Genomic DNA, 23,091 nt, shown 5'->3' with positions numbered 1-23,091 from the left:
AAAAATCATGAAGAAATGGATAATTTTATTTTGGAACCAAACAACTTTTGAAAATTTGTTGGCCAGTGTAATCGTTCAGTGTAATTGCAGGCAACGATCGAAAAATTGTTCGTATGTCGTTGATCGAGATCTGAACCTAAAATCATTGCTAATCGCTCGCTGTAATTCCACATTCCTTCGCTTAAGTTCCGCATTTTTTACTAATCGTTCAGCGTAATAGCACATTATCCATTGTTTTGCTGGGATCAGAAGGAATAAACGATTATAGTAACAATCGTAATAACGATCATATCTAATGACCATCGTTCTGTGTAATATGGTGAACGATTTCAGGTTAACGAATAAGCAATCTCGTTTGCGATCGTTTATTGTTAGTCGTTAAAAATCGCTCCATGGAATAGGAACCTTACTTTCACCTACTTTTTTTGGCCAGTCACAGGACAGTGCATAATTTCCACTGCTTTTCTATGAACTGAACAGCCTGGCACTATGCGGGGGGGATCATTTAAAGAGTAAACTAATCTAGATTGCAGGAGGAGGTTATAGATGCACTGGCTTTGAAAGGAATTGCAAGAAAGTAGCTGTGTTTTTTCTAGTCCCGGATAAACTCTATAAAGCACCGCTTGAACCCTCTGTAGAAGGCAGACAAGCTCAAAGACTGACTTTGTATAGTCCTTACTCTCTGTGCATGGCCCCCACCCAAACACACACACACTTCCTGTAATCCATCTTGATCTCTCTGCTGCTGTAGAAAGAATTCCCCTAACGGTCAATGGACAATGATTTCTGGGAAAGTGAGACACTTAGGGTCCTATTACATAGGCCGACTATGGCCCAATCATTTTAGTAAATGAGCACCGGTCTGCTAGATTGGCACTCGTTTACTGGACCTATCAGACAGCCTGATAATTGGGCAGCAAGGGCTGCATGGACATTGTTAGTGATGTCTATGCAGCCCTTGCCCAAACATCTAAAACTTTACCACTCCCAGCTTCCGGTCTTCTCTCCTGTGTTCTGCAGTGTCTGAGCGGCCTGTCAGCTGACAGGACGCTCAGACGCTGCTGCCACCGGGAAGCTACGGAGCACAGGAGAGAAGACCGGAAGAGGGAAGAGGTAAAGTTTTAGGTGTTTGGGCAATTGTCAGCCATAGCGATGCGCAGGCGGCACCCAGCGATTTTAGGTCCAAACCAATGATGGTTTCATAGTCTGATCGTTGTTTCGATTACATGGAGCGATAATCGGCCGATCATCGTTCTGTGTAATAGGGCCCTTAGTGGTCAAGATTTTAGAGCTCTTTTCTGGGATAAAGTCAACTTTGGTAAAGGAATGATATACAAATATATGGAGGGAAATAGATTGAAACAAAATGACCTCTAAATAAAAAGTGTGTACAGAAATGCATATACAGTACACATGTACAAATCACCCACTGAAATTTTTGAGCCTGGACTTTACGAAGCGTCTTGTACAAGTTAAGTAATGTTCTTAATAAAGCAGTTTAGCACCATGTTCCTCAACATGTAGAAGAAGCCCTGTTGACCTCATCACAATCACCTCTCTACAGAAGTCTTTTTATGGATATCTTTAATGGAATTGCCAAAATTTGTTTGGATCTGAGTAGCCAGCTTCCCTCCTGCCAGGAACACAGCTGGAGACTAAACAGATAAGCAAGGAAAACAGCCACGCCATGTAAGGACTGGATGAGTGTTAGACATTGACTCTAAAACAGAGATCACACCTTACTATTTAAACTTCACAAAACATCAATCATTAGTGGGCAAAGGCAAGCTAAAACAAATGAAATGTTTCCCCGGGTGTAAGAAATGGATAAATGTCAAGACGATGCCCTGGAAATTTAAAGGTCATCATCCAAAAGATGTTATTTCTCCATTTACCAACTAGATTTTGTTAATTTATAGAGATGAGTCAGATCGTTCTGCATCTGAATACCAGTGGCTAAAGAAGTTGGATGCAGCCCTATGGAGTCGTGGAAAACAAGCTAATAGCTGCATCCATGTTTTCCAAGCAGCCACTTATCAACTTGCACTTTTTTGGCACTAGGTAGCAGAAACCATTTGTTTCTTTGCTGATTCTATTGAATGGAGAGGTTTCTTATGGAGTGTTTCTTATGGGGCAGGAAAAGTCTCATTCTTTCTCCAAATCTTAAAAAACTAGTGATTTTTGGTGTACGAACCATTACTTCAGATGGTTCATTAAGAGTACAGTATCATTAAGAGTATCACTATTTCTGAGCATTATTTAACTTGAATATAGCAGTTTTTACACCAGTTGTCTCCTCTGCAGGCCCCATATCTAATTTTCAGTTGAATTTTCAGAGAAGCCTAGCCTCTTTAATGGTTCCAATACACTGCACAAATATAGAAGAGGATGCTTCTCTTCTATGTCATTATAGACACAGTGCAGCATGGAGGCCATTATATAGCAGTGGTGATCAGTCTAAGCTGTGAATAAAGCCATGAGGTTAGATCTATATCTTAGGTTACATTCACATGTTCTGTATATACGGTCCATAGGCAGCCTGTTTGCAATGGACTAAACTGTTGGAACTCTATGCATCATAAAGATTCTGTGAGCTCTTAATAAGTTAAAGCTTTGCGCTACACTACTGACAGAGGGACAGAGGAAGTAGTAACCCAGTGAAACAGGCTGTAGCCCATCGACACAGCCTCACAACTGAATGTTTATTATGCACCAGTGCCCTATGAATATAAAAAAAAAAAAGTATCTATGTGCTGCAACTTTTTTTTTTCTACTGGACTTATGCACTACAGTACTGACATGGCTGTTTATCATAATTGATCCACAAAGCTCTGACAGTTCAGTCCGTTGCATGCAAGCTACCTACAGACCACATATTATTTATATATATATATATATATATATATATATATATATATATATACATATATATATATATATAATGTGGGAATGAAGCCAGTTATCTTGTGTTGTCTTTTTGTTGTCTCTCTGTCTCTTGTACTAATAATGTTGCAGAGTTTGCAGAAGAGACTGTGACTTTTTTAAATGATATTCCAGCCATTGGGGTACTATCAAAATAAAAAGGAAAGCTTACTCACCTACCCCAATTTCTTCACAGCTGCTGGTCTAATAGGTGTCAGTCCCCATTGCTCACAACTGCTCCTTACTTTCTGTGCAGTGTCTTTCCTGCACAATATGCTTGCTCAGCTAATATCTGGAGAAGGATACCCATTGTGGCCAGTGATTGGCGGAGGGGTATTTTACTTCAGGAACGATGTGACAGAGAAAGCAGAGAGCAACAGTGCACAGTGTAGACTGGAAGCCATCAAAATTACATCTATAGGGGATCAGAGTGAGCAAGTATGCTTTACTTTGTATAGTCAAATAACCCTTTAAAGACCAAAGGTATTAGCGGGAACTAAAAAGTGCAGATAGGTGATGGAGCCCTTTGGGCAAATACCCTTTCTGCCTAACTTGTAATTGGGTCCCATTTAAGATTCATGCCTGCCTGACCGAAATCCAACATGCCACATTGTTCAAAGCACAGATGTGTCTGGAAATGGCTCTCCAACGGTGAATGTTGAGAGTATTTTGCAAAGATAAATGTTTAAGCGGATGTACCTTCTGGTACATTCGCTTTAAGATCTTTACATCAAAAGACTGGCACCGGCGTGAGGATGCCGATGCGGTGGTCCTTTTTCTTGAACCACGGCCCGATTGCCACACATGGCACTAGTCTATTTCCAGTCGCCGGCCCGGCCTGCAGCAGTGACGTAACCCCTCCCCTCTGTGCTACAGCTTCATTGATTCTAATGGAGCTGCGTCACAGAGGGGAGGGCAGAACGTCACACCGAGACCTGCAATGCATCAGGCCGGGCCGGTTACCAGGAATAGACCGGCGTGGGAACTGGGCCGCAGTTCAAAAGAGAGACAGCGGCAGCGGCACACCCGCACTGGCGCCAGCCTATTGTTGTGAAGATCTTAAAACTATGTACATGCTGGTACATTCCTTTGGAGCTAAAACTATTTTATGTGTATAATGGAAAAGCTGCACACTAAGCAAGGATGATTTCCATACCAAATGCTTCTTCTTCAGATATAAAATACAAATAAGCGCTCAACATTTTCTTAAACTAGTAAATTAACTGTGGACTAAGTAACAAGTCTCTGATCGTGCCTCCATTTTCCTATTCAGACTGAGGTGTGCGGTCCAATAAGTAGTGATAAACATCCGCTGATAAACTATAAAGAGAAATTGATGAGCTCAGGAAATGCTGCTTAATTTTATTTTATCATTTAAACAGAAGGGACACCTTCATTTCTACATTATGCTAACTCTATGCAAAGTCCCAGGAGTCCTATAAAAACTGCAGGGATAATGAAATAACTCCATTAAATTGTTTTCATAACTTAAATCCTATCAGTATTTTGCATGAGTTTCATTTCTGAATAGTCAGAACAGCATATTGCTATGTTTCAGCATTTTACTAAGGAGGGGGGAAAAAAAACAACAACAAAAATATACAGTATATATAATCTATTACCTTCTCACAAGTGGCATACTGAGAGCCCAGCCGGCCGCAAAGTCCGGATATTTAAAAAACGTAGGGTCTTCAGCAAAGGCATAATGATGGATTATAGTAGACTCTTCATCATAGAGTGCTTTTCCCAAAAAGTATTTCTAAAGCAAAAAGAAACGTATACAATAGAGTTTAAAAATGAAAAAAAGAAAAAAGAAGAAAGAATATTGAAAGGTAACACAGTAGTAATCAGATACTTTGGCTTCTTATCTGTTAATCACTAAGGGAAAGTCATCTACAGCAAAGTGAAGCAGAGTAAAGACAGGTTTGCACTGCCCATTATAGCCTATGGAAGGAGGAGGGGCAGAGGGGGGCGAGTGAGCAGGAAGAGCTGAAAATGAGTCTGTGCAGTTTGCAGACTTTATGACCAGAGTAAATGCTGGATTCACAGGTCAGACTACTCAGGGGTGGTCTGGGAACTTTTGAAGGATTGCTGCAGTGAGGTAGGATTGTAGGGTCTTGTTATTATGTTATGTTCACACAACATATTTTTTTATGACAAGATTGGCCGTTGTTTGCAATTAAAACAATGGCCGTTCTTGTCATAGAAAAATGTGTTGCATTGAAGTCTGACAAACAACGGCCGTTGGTCACACAGGGTGATGAAATTAATGCAATTTTTGTTAAAAACAATGGTCGTTGTTGGATCCTGAAAACAACGGCTGTTCTGAGTGCCAAATAACAGCCGTTGTTCATACACAGTGAATATACCCTTAGGCTATGTTCACACTACGTGAACAACCGGCCGTTCCGTGACCCCGGATCATCCCGGCCGGTACTTAAGCACCGGCCAGGTGATCTTTCCGGACGCGGAGCTCTGATGAGGGGGCGCATCAGCGTTCGGCCGTGTCAGAGCTTTCCATAGCACACAGTGAAGCAAGCGGCCGGAGCCGCTTGCTTCACTGTGTGAACTGACATGTCTTTCTGCGGTTTACTTCAATGGAACTAAGCTGCAATACCATATACCAATATACAATACAATATGCAATACCAATATAGTGTGGCGCAGTTTCTCTAAGAAAGGGGTCATGTTTCTCCAATCCTGGTTAAGCTCTTTAACAATCAAATACCAAAATAGCATATTTTTATTGTGCTGATGCAGCTAAAATTAGGCAACCGAAAAAAAAAAAAAAAAATTCCAGTTAAGTTCCTATGTAGCCATATAAATCTCTGTGGTAAAAGACTACTAAAAAAGACTGTGTAGTCTAGTCAAGCTAGACAATCTAGCTCCTTTTTATCTGGTCCCTGCATCTTGTTAGCATACGTTTGGCAGCTAACTAAGAAATAGTGGACAGATAAAAAAAGAACGTATGACTGCAGGACCAGACTACACAGGGTTTGTTTGTAGTCTGTTACCATAGAGATACATATGGCTGCATAGAAACTGTACCAGCAAAATGGGGGATTTTAATGTAGATTACCTGCAAACTTACATTAATTTGGATGCAATAAAAAATAAAATAAATAAAAAAATGGCTACATTAACAGACCGAGCTTCCATGACAGCTGTGATGGGTAAGACTTTGAATGATTCCCGGGGAATCCTAGTGGTCCCCATCTATAACGGGATACATCAGGTCTTGACGGTAAGCATACAGCTTCTGAATACCCAATTTTTGTGTCAAAAATAAAGCAAACCAATAAATTTACTGTAAGAACGTTTACTGTAATTACGTCTTACATTAGGCAATGTATTACCCATAAAATATTAAATGACAACTTCTTTTCAGAGGGGGAAGGTGGCTGGCTAACCTTAACTTTATTATTTTTTAATATCTTAGATGTGCCAATTCTTTCAATTAAAAAGACATACCTTAGACCTGTCAAATCTCTGCAATGTTTCCAGCAGTTTTTTAAGGCTCACCGATGTGTCTTCTTCACAAAAAAAAATCCAGGAAGATTTTCTGCCATAATTATCTGCGAAACTGGAAGAGATGACTTTTGTGAGGATGATGTTGATTTCCATTGAAGGGGTTTTACAAGCAAATATATTATGGATATATATGCCTCCCTGTGCAGTAAAGCAATAAAAGTCATTATACGGTTATACTTACCTCCCCTGCCATTGTCAGATCTGCTGCTCCTGCTACAGTCTTCTTCTTCCTCTTTTAGCTCATGTTTAGAGATGAGCGAACCTCAAGCATGCTCGAGTCGATCCGAACCCGAACCTTTGGCATTTGATTAGCGGTGGCTGCTGAACTTGGATAAAGCCCTAAGGCCATGTGGAAATCATGGATATAGTCATTGGCTGTATCCATGTTTTCGAGACAACCTTAGAGCTTTATCCAAGTTCAGCAGCCCCAGCTAATCAAATACAGATTGTTCGGGTTCGGATCGTCTCAAACCCGATTCGCTCATCTCTACTGATGTTCCATTCCCATATGCACTGCCCACTCAACTCTGCGATTGGCTAAGCTGGAGTGGAACGCCATCGGAAAGAGAAGAAACAGGACCTTCGTGGGAAGTGGTGGATCTGACAGCAGGAACGACTGGGAGGTAAGCATACTGGCTTTTATTGTTTTACTGTAAAAGCAAGGGGTAAACACTGAAAATATATTTGCAAGGAAAAGCCAATGAAAAAGAGCATAAAAGTCTTAATAAACTCCCAATAAATAAACAATAATACAAACAATAGTGTGTGCTAACATGATCACAAGCTCACATATCCCTGTCAAAATATTACACCCTGTATTTCTTGTTCATTTCCAGGTAGCACTAGATCTTATTTACTATTTACAAAACATAAAAGTAAAGGAAAAACCTCAAAGTTAACAATCTGTAGTGAACCCCCCCAAAAAAGATGGAAAAGGACGAGAGGATATCACCAAATATTCATTCAATTAGAGTGCAAAACATTACACGCAAGTTATGCATTACTAACAAACAGAAGAAAGCTGTACTATAAGGATGCCCATCCAAACAATGCAGAATAGTAAGGATACATAAGAGCCCCAGTCACTGGTCAAATGACCTACAAGCTCCTATGTATCCATGACTCAAAGCATGGTAAGTACCAAAAGCACTCGAATCATGAATACATAGGGGCTTGTAGGTCATTCGCCCAGTGACTGGGGCTCTTATCCTGTGCACGGGATTGGACCAATGGTTCATGGTATGGTTTAATTGTTTTTACAGTTTGATGCATAGTGTGTATTTTTTTTTTTTACCATGGGTATCCTTACTATTTAGCATTATTTGTACGTGCATCCCTATAGTACAAAGCTTTTTTTCTTCATTTTTGTTAGTAATACAAAAAATAGACATCACTATGATTAAATAGTATAGGGTGCCCTGATCACACACCTTTTTATAGTTTACAGAGAATGTCTTATTTGGGAGGAAACAGGGTATGTGGGTTTATAGCTTCTCTAACAATAAGTTAATAGATGGGCATGAACTACATTTTCATAAAGGGGGTGAATATCAGGTAATGTGTGTGATCATAAAGTCAAGAGGTATGTATAAGGCAAAAACACCCCTCAATGTAAAACATTCACACCCCTGACTGCATAATCATGTGCACCACCTCATAGTCACGCCCATCTGACTTTTAATCAAATTGTCAAACTAATTATAAACTCACATAGCCCAAGAACAGAAGGGCATATAAAAAACCTGTAAAATAGTGTATGATCCGGGCATCCTAAGCTTTTTCATGATAATAACATCTAGTTTTTGGAGGGTTGGCTACAGGTCCTCTTTAAGTAGAACCTCATTTATTTGTAAGACAGTGCTCCATGGTGTAGAAGTATCAAATAGAGGAATACAAACAGAAGTAAAGGTGGACTCCCTCAACTGGTGGAGTTCTCCAGATCCGAGGCACAACTCTCACTACGGCGTAAGCGGGACTAGGGGACCCAAGATGGGAAGAAACAGCAACCACACCTCCAATCCACTTGATCCAGACACAGGTGAGTAGGCGCAGATCATCCACCACAAGGGCCAGATAATATATCATATAAAATTTAATTAGCAAAACAATAAAATACATAAAAAGTAGGGATGGTCCGAACGCTCCGAGGTTCGGGTTTGTATGAACCCGAACGCGCGGCATCAGATTTCCGATGTCTGCCCACTCCGTGGAGCGGGTGGATACAGTGGGAGGACCGCCTGGAAAACTGGGATACAGCCTATGGCGGTCCTCCCGCTGGATCCGCCCGCTGCACGGAGCGGGCAGACAGCGGGAATCATTACCGAGAGTTCGGGTTCGAAGGGTTCATGCCTAATAAAAAGGTTAAAAAAAAAAAAAAGGCTGGATCGGCCTGGATAAGTGTCAAGCTTTTACCCTTTTATGTTTTGTTTCTTTTTCTTATGTGTTTGGATTAAGTGGATTGGAGTTGTAGTTGCTGTTTCAAACCAGATATTGTAGCAGCCAATTTATGGAAAGTATAGCATGTAGTTCATTTATTAAAACTGACACCCTGATCTGTGCTATGCTAACAACTTAGCAGTTTGCGAAGTCCTACTTGAGGAAATGCAACACCTATATAATGATTAAATATAAACAATAAAAATAAACCTAATCTTCCACCACTGCTGCTCAGACACCCACTAGCTCCATGTTGACCTTCATTTCCTGGTCCTTTTGTGACACACAGGCAACACCCGAACAGTTAATGACTACTCCTTTTTTAACATTTATACAACCAGAAAACTCCTTTAAGCCCTTGACTGTGTTTGATAAGTCCCAGATTCAAATATTAAGACTTCTGAAACGCTTTTTAAACAGTATAGTTCAAATCAACATTGTAAAAGTAGTTTCAAAACCATTATTCCACTGTAATACAATGTTCTTTTCCTATAATGAGAATACTAAAATTTTACTTTTTTTTTCCTCTAGTAACATAATCATCAGAAATTGCATCACTTCAAGCTTTTCTCAGTCCAATAACTGGAATTAGTTCTCCTCAAGGAACAACCTTATACAGTATTAGTACAAAATTTCTGAAAAAAAAATCTGCTTAAAGAGATCAGAAATTATGACCATGAAAAAATAACGTGCAGATGCACAATTACCCATAATGCCTTAGCAGGACCAAAACAGGCAGAGAGGTAATTGTTACGGAATACAAAACCTGCTCTGTAATTAATCAGTTTATTTACATTTAGAAACCTCCCAAAAATACAGCCCGCAGCCTGTTCTGTACTGATGAGGGGCAAAACCCCTAAAACAGATGCTATGTATCATGTATTGAAGGTTCCTAATGGAGCAGTGAATCATTAAAGGGGTAGTTTACCAAAATATTTTTCTCTCAGATGAACTGATACCAGAAAGTGCCAGAGATTTGTAATTCACTCCTATTAAAAATCTCAAGTCTCCCAGTACTTATCAGTTACTGTATGTCCTGCAGGAAGTGGTGTATTCTCTCTAGTCTGACACAGTCCTCTCTGCTTCCACCTCTGTCCATGTCAGGAACTGTCCAGAGCAGTAGCAAATTCCCACAGAAAACATCTCCTGCTCTCCAGACTGGAAATAATACCAATTCCTGTAGGGTGTACAGTAGTAGTAGAAGTAAAATACAAATCTCTGGCACCAGCTGATCTGAATTATATATATATATATATTTTTTGAACTACCCCTCCTCAAAAATGAGCACTGTCCCATCACAAAAACATTTCTCAAATCCACTCTTTTCTCAACCCTGACAAAACTGCTGATATATGCCCTCATTATCTCCTGCTTGGACTACTGCAGCATCCTCCACTCAAATCTTCTGGCCTTCTAATACCCTTGCTCCCCATCCAGTCTATCCTTAACTCTGCTGCTCATCTAATCCACCTCTCCCCTCTGCCAGTCCCTTCACTGGCTACCCATTGCCCAACAAATTCATTCTAAATTGTTGACATATGATGCCATCCACAACCTGTCTCCTCTGTACATCTTTAGCTTGATATCTTGCTACCGTCCCTCACGCCCCGCCAATCCTCCCATGTTTGTGTTCCCCTTTTCGTCCGTGGTAAGCAGAGTGTATGCATCACCACTGTCCTCCGGGTTTCCATACACATTCACTGGGCTGGTTACGCCACACCTGGCCCCGCTAACATACAGTAATGGACAGCAATGCATGATCGCTCTCGTATGCTATGTCTTGATCACAAACCACTCAGTACATATGCTATGTCTAAATCCCAAACTACTTAGTACGTATGCTATGTCTGGATCCCAAACTACTTAGTACGTATGCTATGTCTAAATCCCAAACTGCTTAGTACGTATGCTATGTCAAGATCCCAAACCACTTAGTACATATGCTAAGTCTAGATCCTAAACCACCCAGTACATATGCTATGTCTAGATCCTAAACCCCTCAGTACGCATGCTATGTCTAGATCCCAAACCCCTCAGTACGCATGCTATGTCTAGATCCCAAACCACTTAGTACGTTTGCTATGTCTAGATCCCAAACCACCCAGTACGTATGCTATGTCTAGATACCAAACCGCCCAGTACGTATGCTATGTCTAGATACCAAACCGCCCAGTACGTATGCTATGTCTAGATACCAAACCGCCCAGTACGTATGCTATGACTAGATCCCAAACCACCCAGTACGTATGCTATGTCTAGATACCAAACCACCCAGTACGTATGCTATGACTAGATCCCAAACCATCCAGTACGTATGCTATGTCTAGATACCAAACCACCCAGTACGTATGCTATGTCTAGATCCCAAACCACCCAGTACGTATGCTATGTCTAGATCCCAAACCACCCAGTACGTATGCTATGTCTAGATACCAAACCGCCCAGTACGTATGCTATGACTAGATCCCAAACCACTCAGTAGGTAGTTGTTGTGCCACCATGCTCTTGTTGGCAGCTACTGTACATTTGTATGCCACTTTGTGCACATATACACATTTGTATTCACAGAAAAAACTATGAAGATTCCTATTGAATAAACACTATGACAAATTGATGCATAAAGTGTATCGGAACACTGTATAATTTGTGACAGCAGATAACAATTATATCACCTCTATTAAATGTAACTTCATGAATGAGCCAGAGTCAATCATAAAATATATAAAAGGTATAGTCAAATATTTTCAGTGTAATCCATTAAAATTACACTTTTGACTTTATCTACATCAATTAGTCTTAATTCTGAAGAATTGCTCAGGGGCCTTTTATACAGTACATGGTTACTTTTTACATTATTAGAACACTGCATTCGCTTTAACAGTGTACTCAGTGAATCGGGAATCCGGGCCAACTAATTTGGCTGTTATGAATGCTTTTGCATAACTCATTTTATATAAATTTTTATATATTTAAATGTAAGCTACTAAAAAAGCCATTGTATCAGGATTCAGGCACATCTGCACCCATTGCAATAGTCACAAGCAGCACTGACAAAATGTAGATTCTATTCTTTGGGTTTGAGGCTGAGGAAGACTTCCCGTCTAATAAAGTTTTCTTAAATATTTTTTTCCAACATGAACAGAAATAAGTTAAAGGTCTTGGCCATTTTAGTAAAATAGTTCAGTGTATAGTATTAGTAAGTGTACTCACTGTATATCTCATAGAGCTAAAATCAGACTCCCCTCCTCCAGGCTGGGCTGCCCTGCGGTGAGTCTGTCCATAAGATGGCCGACATGGAGGAGCATGTGACCATGCCCTGCTCCCAGTGTCTACTATTGAGCCTGTAAATGCCTATGGTGGAAACTAGAGGGCGGGGAATGGTCACATGCTCCTCCATGTCAGCCATCTTATGGACAGACTTACCACAAAAACAGGGCAGCACAGCCTGGAGGAGAGGAGTCTGATTTTAGCTCTATGAGGTACACAGAGAGCTGCTGTAAGTGCAGTGAGTACAGTTACTAATTCTGTGCACTGAGGAATTTTACTATAAAGTGGCCAACCATGAACGTAATTTACATGTATTTGGGACGACTGTTGGTCTCATTATGGCTAATAGACAATGGTGGGAATATAGTTAAAGGGGTTGTCCAGCGAATTTTTTTTTCTTTCAAATCAACTGGTGTCAGAAAGTTTTATAGGTTTGTAATTTACTTCTATTTATAAATCTCAAATCTTCCCATACTTATAAGCCTCAATATATCCTGCAGGAAGTGCTGTTTATTTACATTCAGAAACAGTGCTCTCTGCTGACATCTCTGGCCGAGTCAGGAACTGCCCTGAGCATCAGCAAATCCCCATAGAAAACCTCTCCTGCTCAGGACAGTTCCTGAGATGTCAGCAGTGAGCACTGTGTCTGAATGTAAATAAACAACACTTCCTGCAAGACATATAGTAGCTTATATGTATGAGAAGACTTGAGATTTTTAAATAGAAGTAAATTACAAATCTATATAACTTTCTGACACCAGTTGATTTGAAAGAATTTTTTTTCCCCTGGACAACCCCTTTAACATGTAAACTTTATTATATTAGTAAAAGGCACCCTATTGTGAAACAATCACCATGACTAATTATGCTAGTATTATGCATGCGCAATACAGTACTAGAGTTGAATATATACTAAACAGTCCGGTTTCGTCTGTCAATGATGCCAGAAGGCTACTCACTGACCCCCTGATCCACCAACAGAACCCTCCATAGGAAGGCTGAAATGTTAAAATCTAAAATGAAACCGAAAGGTATAAAAATTACAGACGTGACGTCTCAAGGCAGCTCTGCCAATCAGCGGCCGTAGTGGGGTCCCGCCTTGGATGGAAGAGCTGCCCTGAGACGTCACGTCTCATGCGGCAGCTCTGACCAGGAAGCGGTCGCGGGACGGGAGTACTGGGCGGCGCGATCCAAGGACCGGCGCTGGAATGAGGGAGGTAATTGACCTCCGGCTTCAATTCCCCCCCCCCCCGGCGATCCTCAAAAATACCCTCGGCCCGGAATACCCCTTTAAATACGTGGTCTCAAAACTGGCAGAATTATGTTGGTGCTGGACCTATAGAACCCTAATGTGTCCTATTCCTATCTAGAGTGTACCTACTGATAAGGATTCTCCCACTCAGGAACCTATCCTATTTTGCCCTTGACATCCCTACTCTTCAGACTAAAGGTGGTGCTAATTATGACAGGTCTGAATAGGAAGCGTGTATTTGCTCATTACGCCTCCTGGGGTGATTGTCCTCAGGGTATAAACCCACCTTTCTACAGTAGGGTTTTATCTATGTCTATGTCTATGTTCCCACACGGTATTTTTGCAACCAAAACCAAGTGTGGATTAAAAACAAGGAAAGGCTTTGTTCACACACTGTTGAAATTGAGTGGATGGCCGCCAATTAATGGCAAACAATTGTTGTTATTTTAAAACAATGGTTGTTGTTTAGAAATAGTGGCCGTAATTTGCTGTTAAATGAGAGTAATCCACCCAGTTTCAACAGTGTGTGAACATCGCATTTCCTTGTTTTCAATCCACACCTGGTTTTGGTTGCAAAGTACTGACCAAAATACTAAGCAAAAATACTGTGTGGGAACAAAGCCTTAAAATGTTTGCAAGTGATTCAGAGTGGCTGTCATACAAAGACTTCTTCCTGCCTGTGAGACAATAATTGTAGTAAGCGTTATGAATAGAAAATAAACACACTAATAGTTTAAGCAGGCAAGTAGATTAACATAAGAAATGCTAATGTTGTTTCCATGACTTCTGCAGAACATTCACTATTATGCGTGTTCTCCGCATTAATGTGACTCCAAATTAAGCAGCGTTTGCCATCATCACAGCTGCCTATTATTAATAGTGTTTATGCCTCGGCACGCTCATCACCATCCATTCCTATTTTGACAGTATAGATGTAGCACTGGCAATTTGCATTCTCCTCATCTTGACTGGTTTTTACATAATAATGGCATCACATAAATGTGACCCAAGATGTCTACGGTCAGGTGCATTAGACATGCCATTGTACTGTATGCAATCATTACTGAAGCTAAAAAAGAACCAATGAAAGAAATATCTAAGACTCTCTCAGAGACCACCAGGTACATTGCTTTGGGTTTTTTACTTTAAGGGCGGGTTCACACTACGGAATTCTCGCGGACAATGTCCGCGGAATTCCGTCAGCTGTCCGCCCGCACATCTGGGCGCCTTTCCGCCGGCCCCATAGACACCATTCTATGGGCGGCGTATTCCACTATACGCTGAAAGAAGTGTCATGTCACTTCTTTCAGTGGATCGCGGAATACGCCGGCCCATAGAATGATGTCTATGGAGCCGGCGGAAAAGTGCGTGCCCGTGCGGGCGGACAACTGACGGAATTCCGCTGACATTGTCCGCGAGAATTCCGTAGTGTGAACCCGCCCTAACAGAGCATCGCCGGTGCGGGGATGAAAGTGGCATGGCTTTTTTTGAACTGCTGCCCGGTTCCTGTGCACGGCGCCGGTCTATTCCCAAGCACCGGCCCTCCCCTGCCCGGAGCACTGGGGGCAGGCCTTCCAGACCCCCATTGTGATGATCTCCCCTCCGTGACACAGTTCCATTGATTTTAATGGAGCCACGTCACAGAGGGGAGGGGGTTTCCTTACACTGGAGAGCAGCAGGCCTGCCCCCAGTGCTCCAAGCCAGGCCGCCGATGCTTGGGAACAGATCGGCGCCCTTCTGTTAACGTTAAAAAACCAAAACTATTTGAGGGCAGCATAATGACAGAGACCCCGAGAAAACGAAACCTTAATAAAAGGACCACAGTCTCTATTCATCCAACTGCCATGTTTCTGGGAAAATAAGACAGGGTCTTATATTATTGTTTCTCTATAAAGGGCTAGGGCTTATTTTTGGGTAGATCTTATTTTTTAACCATGACCAACCATTCCTTTCTTGTACTCCAAGACCTAAACAGCTATCTACAAAAAACGCCAAACTATCCAAATAACAACTTACTTAATCTTTATTAGATAAAAACATACATAAAGACCAAAAAAAGAAGAAGAGTCAGCAACGATAAAATAAGTGACATGGGAAAAGACATATACAAATACAGTCTGTATTGCCATTACCCGTTACAGTCCCAGTGGCGTCACGTGATATAACCTGGCACTGCAGGTGCTGACTGTAACTATGGCTTGTTTTTAGAGTAGAGATTATATTTGGAGCCTTCTCCAAACACTCTGTAAAATCAAGATTGGCTTTATTTTTGGAGAAACTCGGTATAATTTATGTGTGCCTATTAATAACTTTGTCAGTGCGACACCATGTAACAGCAGTGAGCTCGACCAAGCTCAGTCCTAATAGAGATAATTTTCTTTTATTTATTAGCAATCTTCCGTGTATGGAAATAGAATGTAGCTGTGGATAAGATATACTTCTCAACTAAATCCTGCCAATTTTTCTATGGCATCTCCAGAACGTCTCACCAATTTCTAACACCCACCTACCACCCACTTGTTAGAATCCAACTAAGTAGGAGGCAGTGCCCCTGGCAGTGCTGTCACATTGGGTGATAAGGAAAAAAAATAGCTGCTATTGTGTAATGAACAGAAACCACTGCTTTTTATTTCATCAAGCCACCTCTTCTTCTCAACATCTCCGACATCGCGTCAAAACTACATTTAGACAACTCTGTGGGTCTGTGAACAATTTCGATAATTAAATACGCATATTGGCCTGTAATTAATCAATCACAATTGTCACAATATAATTTCTAAGTTACTTGATCCACATTTAAAAAAATATTTTAAAAAAATATGGCCAAGTGTTAATATCAAAATGGGACAGTCGGAACATCATACATTATAAAAGTAAAGATCATTTTACAAAATTGGTCTATTACGTTTACTTATTTCCCTGATCTCAGCTAATGTTACAATGTTCTGTATAAAAGAGGTCAGCTCTATAGTTAAACCTCCAGTGTGGTAACCTCTATGTATTTTGTATGGAGGATATAACTTTATAATTCAAAAATAAATTGAGCTATCAGGTGTCTCCTGGATTATTTTATTAGGAGAACAGCTGTCCATGTACTTCTTAGGGTAAATCAAGGCTTTCCTGTCCCCACTATCACCTAGATTGGATGTGAGCTGTCCGTGTATGTACTTGCAAAACAATTCTAGTCTACCCTAAAGGGACGAATCTAACCTGCTGATAATCTATGGAGCGTGTGGGCCAGATGACGCTGTGGGGCAGTGCTCCTAAGAGTGCTCCCGGCTGAAGAAAACACAGATTAACAGCGCAGAAACGGCACTAAAAGAGGAAGGTACATAGCTTCCTCCTCAGCATCCTGGGCACCATAGGGGACTATCTGAAGGTTAGATTTGTCTAACATGCTGATAGTTCCCCTTTAAGATTGCTAGGACCCTTACCGATGTACTGGTTTTATACAGATGTCAGTGGGGAGTTTTAAAAGACTCTAGCTGTCCTATTTATCAGAAAGGCTGCCTTTTGTCAGACTGTTGCTAAAACAATCTCACTTGGCGAGCAGACATATGGACCTATGAAATCACGCTGAGTTTAGAGCGGGTAGGAAAAAATAAGCTTTTTGACTTATGGAAAGCAAGAGGAATTGCCAAGGCAGGGGACTTACTCCACGACTCAGAACCTAGATTCCTCACCTTTGCTGAATTGCAACAAGCTAAAGGCCTAGGGCAGTGATGGCTAACCTTGGCTCTCCAGCTGTTGCAAAACTACAATTCCCATCATGCCTGAACAACCAAGGATATGGCTTGGGCTGCCCAGGTATCATGGGAATTGTAGTTTTACAACAGCTGGGGTTTCAGCCTAGGGCCTGGTCACTTTTTATCCTATCACCAGGTATCGTCCTTTTTACTGAGTCGTCTCAAAAATTGGAGTAAAGAGAATCTGGCTGAAGGAATTCTAATAGGTTGGGGATCAGTTAAAGCAGCAGTCATTAAAGGGGTTATCCAGTGCTACAAAAACATGGCCACTTTCTTTCAGAGACAACACAACTCTTGTCTCCAGGTCAGGTTCGGTTTGCAATTAAGCTCCATTTATTTCAATGGAACTGAGTGGTAAAACCCCTCCCAAGCTGGAGACAAGAGTCGTGTTGTCTCTGGAAGAAAGTGGCCATATTTTTGTAGTGCTGGATAACCCCTTTAATGAAAAATGGCGAGAAACCCAGTACAAAATAATGCATCATGCCCTGTATGGCTTTTCTTTGCCTAGCTCCCCCACTGATCCCAATCGTATAACAGCATGTCCCAAGTGTCATACCCCTAACACCGATCTCATGCACAGCCTAATAACGTTCCCCAGGGTAGACCCATTTTGGATCTCCTTGGGGGACATGCTAAGGACTAAATTAGGTCAGAGTCTGCCTATGCAGACTATGACCATCTTACTTACACCGTTATCACATCTCATGCACGTTTTTATTTTAGTGGCCAAGAGATGCTTATTAGCACAATAGCTACAACCAGACATTCCAGAGATACCTGAGATCATTTCCCAGGTAAAACGCTATTTGAAGATGGACCAATTAGATGCTGAACAGAATAAATCCAAAAAAAACTAAACACTATTAGTAAATGGAAATCTTTTTATTTGTGCTTTCCTGAGCAGGAATGAGATCTGTCAAGTCATATCTCCATTTTGTCAAACAAATTGGTACCTCAAAGGGCATCTTGGCAGGTACTTTGGGAAAATTAAAGATTTAGTTGTTGGTTGACCGTATGGTATAGAGCTAAGGCCAGGAATGCTGTCATGTGCACTATGTTACGGAGAGGTGGGGGTCTGGTCCGCGAGAAGGGGGAGGTAAGGGATTATGAGTTAGTTTGTTTACTGTTTATTGTTGTTCCACTGATGCCATACTGCACATAGGACGAGATTCAATATGGACATATCTTTTTGGTTGGCTGCCTTTCTACTGGCAATAATATGAGACTACCACTCGTCACTTGATTATATCTACCTTTTATGTGCTATTGTGTTGGAACATAATATTTTTGTGAAAAATTCTTTAGTAAAATATATAAAAAAAAAAGAAAGGCTGCCTTTTAATACTTTTAGTGTCTGAAGTGGAGTCCCACCTCAGCTAAGGTCCCCAGTGAGAAGAAACCTCCTCCCCTCTGTGAAGCTGCTTCATTTGAATCAATAAAATTGTGCCACAGAGTGGAGGGGAGATCGTCACACTGGGGGCTGGTGGGCCTGCCCCCAGCACTCCGGGAGGGAAGGGGCAATGCTCGAGAATAGACCAGTGCTTTGCACAGGAACTGGGCGGTGGCTCAAGAAAAGGGCCGTGCCATTGACATCCCACTGGCGACAGTCTGTTAATGTAAAAAAAAAACAAAGCGATGTACCTGGTGGTACATAAGCTTCAAGAATGAGGGAGTCTTTGATATCATAGCGCTGTTATTGGCCCTACCCATTTCTTCCAAACACTTAATGCCATTCTAATTCCTTTTATCTGGGGAAATAGTAGACATAAACTTAAACCTTCCACTTTCCAGTGCCCTAGACAAAAATGGCAGATACAGCCCTAGTCAACTTTTATTTGTTTTATCTAGAACAGTCTTCCCTCAGCCAAATTGCCCAACTCTGAAAATCACCTAGCTACTGCCATACACAATCGATGGCTAATGGAATTTCTAGACATGGACCAATTATTCTCCTTTCCTGTACATAAACTGCTGAGGTTAGTTTGACATTAGGCTAAAAAAAACGTATTAGATATTATTAGATATGAGCGAACCGGGTTCGGGTTCGAGTCGATCCGAACCCGAACGTTCGGTATTGGATTAGCTGGGCTGCTGAACTTGGATAAAGCTCTAAGGTTGTCTGGAAAACATGGACACAGCCAATGACTATATCCATGATTTCCACATAGCCTTAGGGCTTTATCCAACTTCAGCAGCCACCGCTAATCAAATGCCGAAAGTTCGGGTTCGGATCGACTCGAGCATGCTCCAGGTTCGCTCATCTCTAGATATTATCTTTAAAATGCCCCTCTGGGACAATGACTACTTTCCTGAGCTTACTTATCCCAATTGTCCTATGGTATGGAAGGCCTACAATGTTTGTATTATTAGACATGTGGGCACCACACCAGCTAGCTTTCTTACCCTGAACAGACTACTGCTGCTAACCCTTTACCAGACTGAAAAAAATGGACACAAGCCCTGTCTGAATTCAATAATGATAGGAGTAAATCATAGTTAATAATAATTAATTTATACCGTTACATATTATTCATTAGTCATATCCAACCCCATTAGGACCGTTATTAACCATCTTCAAAAATTTGAATGGTTACGTTGCCGTGCAGCAGAAGCAGACTTAATCATCTGCATCCACCGATATGCGCTTATTGTGAGGAGGTGGTGGACTTCCTTACCACTTTAATTGGGATGCCATTTCTATTAGGAATGCTGGCGGAGAAGCAATGGCATGTTGAGAAAAGCGCAATTTATGGCCCATAAAGGTATTGTATTAAGATGGATAGAAAACCACCTACAAATACATTACACATAAGGAAACAATTAACTTCATCATACCACTTGATAAAATAGGGGATGCACAATTCTCCAAGATATGGGAGGAATGGAAATCGTCACCACTAACAGTGGTTTCCTCTGTATGTATGCAGGCAAAAACTGAAAAATAGTTTGTGTGTCGTTGGTCGCATTTTTTAAGCTGACTATAAAATCATTGTTAATTGTTTGCTAATTTTTTGGTGTACGTACACATTGTTTGCTGGGATCAGAAGGAATAAATGATCGTAGTAATGATCATAACTAACAACTATCGTTCTGTGTGCTATGGTGAACGATTTCAGGTCACTCCCAAAAGCGATTGTTTGTAATCGTTTATCGTTAATCAGCGAAAATGTAGAATCACTTTTTCTAAAAAGACCCTTACTGTTTGAGAAGAGAGCTTATTTGGAAGGACCCATCTGGTTTTTGACTGTACCCATGTACAAACAGTTACTGGTTGCTTTGAACTGTTAAAAGGTTCATTGTTGTAATTTCAATCACTGGAACTTATTTTATCCCACTCATTGTATAATTTTTGGAAATCCTAAAATACATTTACATGTACACCTGCAACTGTTTTTCAATAAAACAAGTTAAAAACTACTTTGTTAACAAATTCTTAGAATAGAATAGAACAGAGTGGAAAAAGTAGAACAGTCTATGAGACTGTGGGTTTTCCATACTGATAAAATATTAGTAGACTCCCATTGTCTGTCTGCTGATACAGATGCAAGTTAAAAGGTATGTTTTAAGTCACACTCTACTTGTGCTTTTTGGTAAATACCCAGAGTAACAATTTTGTAGAATCTCTGCAGCGTAACCAGAGCAAGGTTGTTTTTTTATGATCTTAAAGCGACTCTGTACCCACAATCTGACCCCCCCCCCCACTACTTGTACCTTCAGATAGCTGCTTTTAATCCAAGATCTGTCCTGGGGTCCGTTCGGCAGGTGATGCAGTTATTGTCCTAAAAAACTACTTTTAAACTTGCAGCCCCTTGCCCAATGGGAGTATCTGTGCCCTAACTTTGCACCACCCCTCCTCCCTACCCTCTTCATCATTAGGTATGCCATTGAAACATTTTCACCTCTCTGAACATTACACAGGTGTCTTAACGATCCAGCCCATGTGCCATGCTAACAAATCAGGTGAATAGGAGACAATCTGCCTGGAGCATTCCTAATGATGAGGAGGACGGGGAGGAGGGACAGAGAGGTTGTGCCAGCCTAATGCATACACAATCTAAGCCCTGGCCGTTGGGCACAGGGCTGGCAGTTTAAAAGTAGTTTTTTAGGACAATAACTGCATCACCTGCTGAACGGACCCAGGACAGATCTTGGATTAAAAGCAGCTATTGGAAGGTACAAGCGGTTTGGGGGGGGTCAGATGTGGGTATAGAGTCGCTTTAACAATAAAGTGGACTCCCATCCCTAAACAACCTTATTTAGATAATTGATCTGATTCATTATTCTGACTAGTTTTTTCACACCTCAATGACCTTTGACTTCTTACTTGATACCTTATATTCTAAGGGCCCAATTACACGGCACGATTATTGTGCGGAAAATCGTTACATCGTTCAAATTTAAACATTAACCGTTCTGTGTAATTTCAGGCAACGATCAAAAAATCGTTTGTGTGTCGTTGATTTAGATCTGACCCTAAAATCATTGTTAATCGTTCGCTAATCATTCGCAGTAATTCCACATTTTTTACTGTAGTTCTGCATTTTTTCACTAATCGTTCAGTGTAATTGCACATGGTTCATTGTTTTCCTGGGATCAAAGGGAGTAAACGATCATAGTAACGATCGCAATAACAATCGTAACTAACGATTATCATTCTGTGTAATATGGCAAACGATTTTAGGTTAACGATAATCTCGTTTGCGATCGTTTATCGTTAGTTGTTAATCACTAAAAATCGCTCCGTGTAATAGGACCCTCAGTCTCATCATTCCTTGTCCTGCCAGGCTTGAACCATTATTTTTTCTTTTCCTTATGCTACAACTTTTCCTTATGTCTTTACAACTGGTTTATTCCTTTGCATACGTAGTTGCTTTGGTATTGTTTCATGAACTTAGTTATAACACATCTGTAATTTGAAGTCTGAGAAATCTACATCTACTTTTATGTCTATTACAGTATGCCACTTTGGTTTCCCATCCACGATAAAAAGTTTAAAGAAGCTCTGACAGCTGTGACGGTGCCTTGTCAATCACAGTCATCATTCATCGGTATCATCCCACTTTTCATGCTAAAAATGACACCACACTACATCTAACCTGGAGTAATTGCCGTTTCCAAACGTCCTCAACTTTTTCACTCAATGTCAACTGTCAAAAGCCGCATACATTGACTGTAATGATATCCTGACTGAAATCAATTAAAACAAGACAAGAGCACCATGAACAAGGTATCATTTGAAAGACTTGTGAACTTACGGCTTGTTCATTATCAAGGTCTTAAACCGTATCTTAAATGTTTACATATCGTTAGACACGGCACCCCTTCCCACCATATGCAGAATCTGAATATGTGAAAGAACTTAGCTGACAGGTTCTATATCTTCTACAGTTAATGGAGCACAACTAGGCCAAGTACACTAACAGAAAAAAGAAAAAAAAAAAAAAAAAGCTGTGTCTGCAGTACTGTAACGTAATGCTAAATGGATCAAGAAAAAAAAGTACAAAAGAAATGCTAACACTTTCTTACAAAATACTTTCTTACTCTCGTAAAGAATGTATAATTCTTGCTTAATGGTCAAGAAACTTTTCAGGAGACGCTTTCATGAGATGTAGTACTATTTTGGCCAACTGTGCTTACTCCCTGTGCTTTGGATATTGCTAGCTAAAACTGACTGCTATGTTGTCTTTTATATACCGCACACAGAAAGAAGAGGGTCCTGCTAACCTATATATCTATAGCAAACCCCCAGAAGCAGCAGCATGGAGGACATGATAGAGCAGTGCTGAGCAGAGTGAGCTGCTTAGGGCACGATTACACCAGGCAATTTTTTGATGATTAACGATAAACGATCTCAAACGACCGATATGGAAAATGACCCGAAATCGTTCGCCCAATCACACGGACCGATGATCGTTACTTATGATCGTTCTTGCGTAC

General features: G+C 40.9%; 1 protein-coding gene across 1 annotated transcript in view; it reads right to left on the bottom strand.

The window, feature by feature from the left end:
* B3GLCT (beta 3-glucosyltransferase) overlaps positions 1–23,091 on the bottom strand; it is a 267,570-nt gene that overhangs the window by 62,462 nt on the left and 182,017 nt on the right. Inside the window, exons 6-7 of the mRNA XM_069969884.1 lie at positions 6,394–6,505; positions 4,545–4,681 (exon numbers count right to left, since the gene is read on the bottom strand). Of these exons, the coding sequence (XP_069825985.1) occupies positions 4,545–4,681; positions 6,394–6,505 (249 nt within the window). The remainder of the gene's footprint in view (positions 1–4,544; positions 4,682–6,393; positions 6,506–23,091) is intronic.

The sequence above is a fragment of the Dendropsophus ebraccatus genome, chromosome 5, assembly GCF_027789765.1.
Source record: "Dendropsophus ebraccatus isolate aDenEbr1 chromosome 5, aDenEbr1.pat, whole genome shotgun sequence".
NCBI classification, from domain to species: domain Eukaryota; kingdom Metazoa; phylum Chordata; class Amphibia; order Anura; family Hylidae; genus Dendropsophus; species Dendropsophus ebraccatus.
Note: the sequence above shows the minus strand (reverse complement) of the source record. Positions and strands in the feature narration are given on the sequence as shown.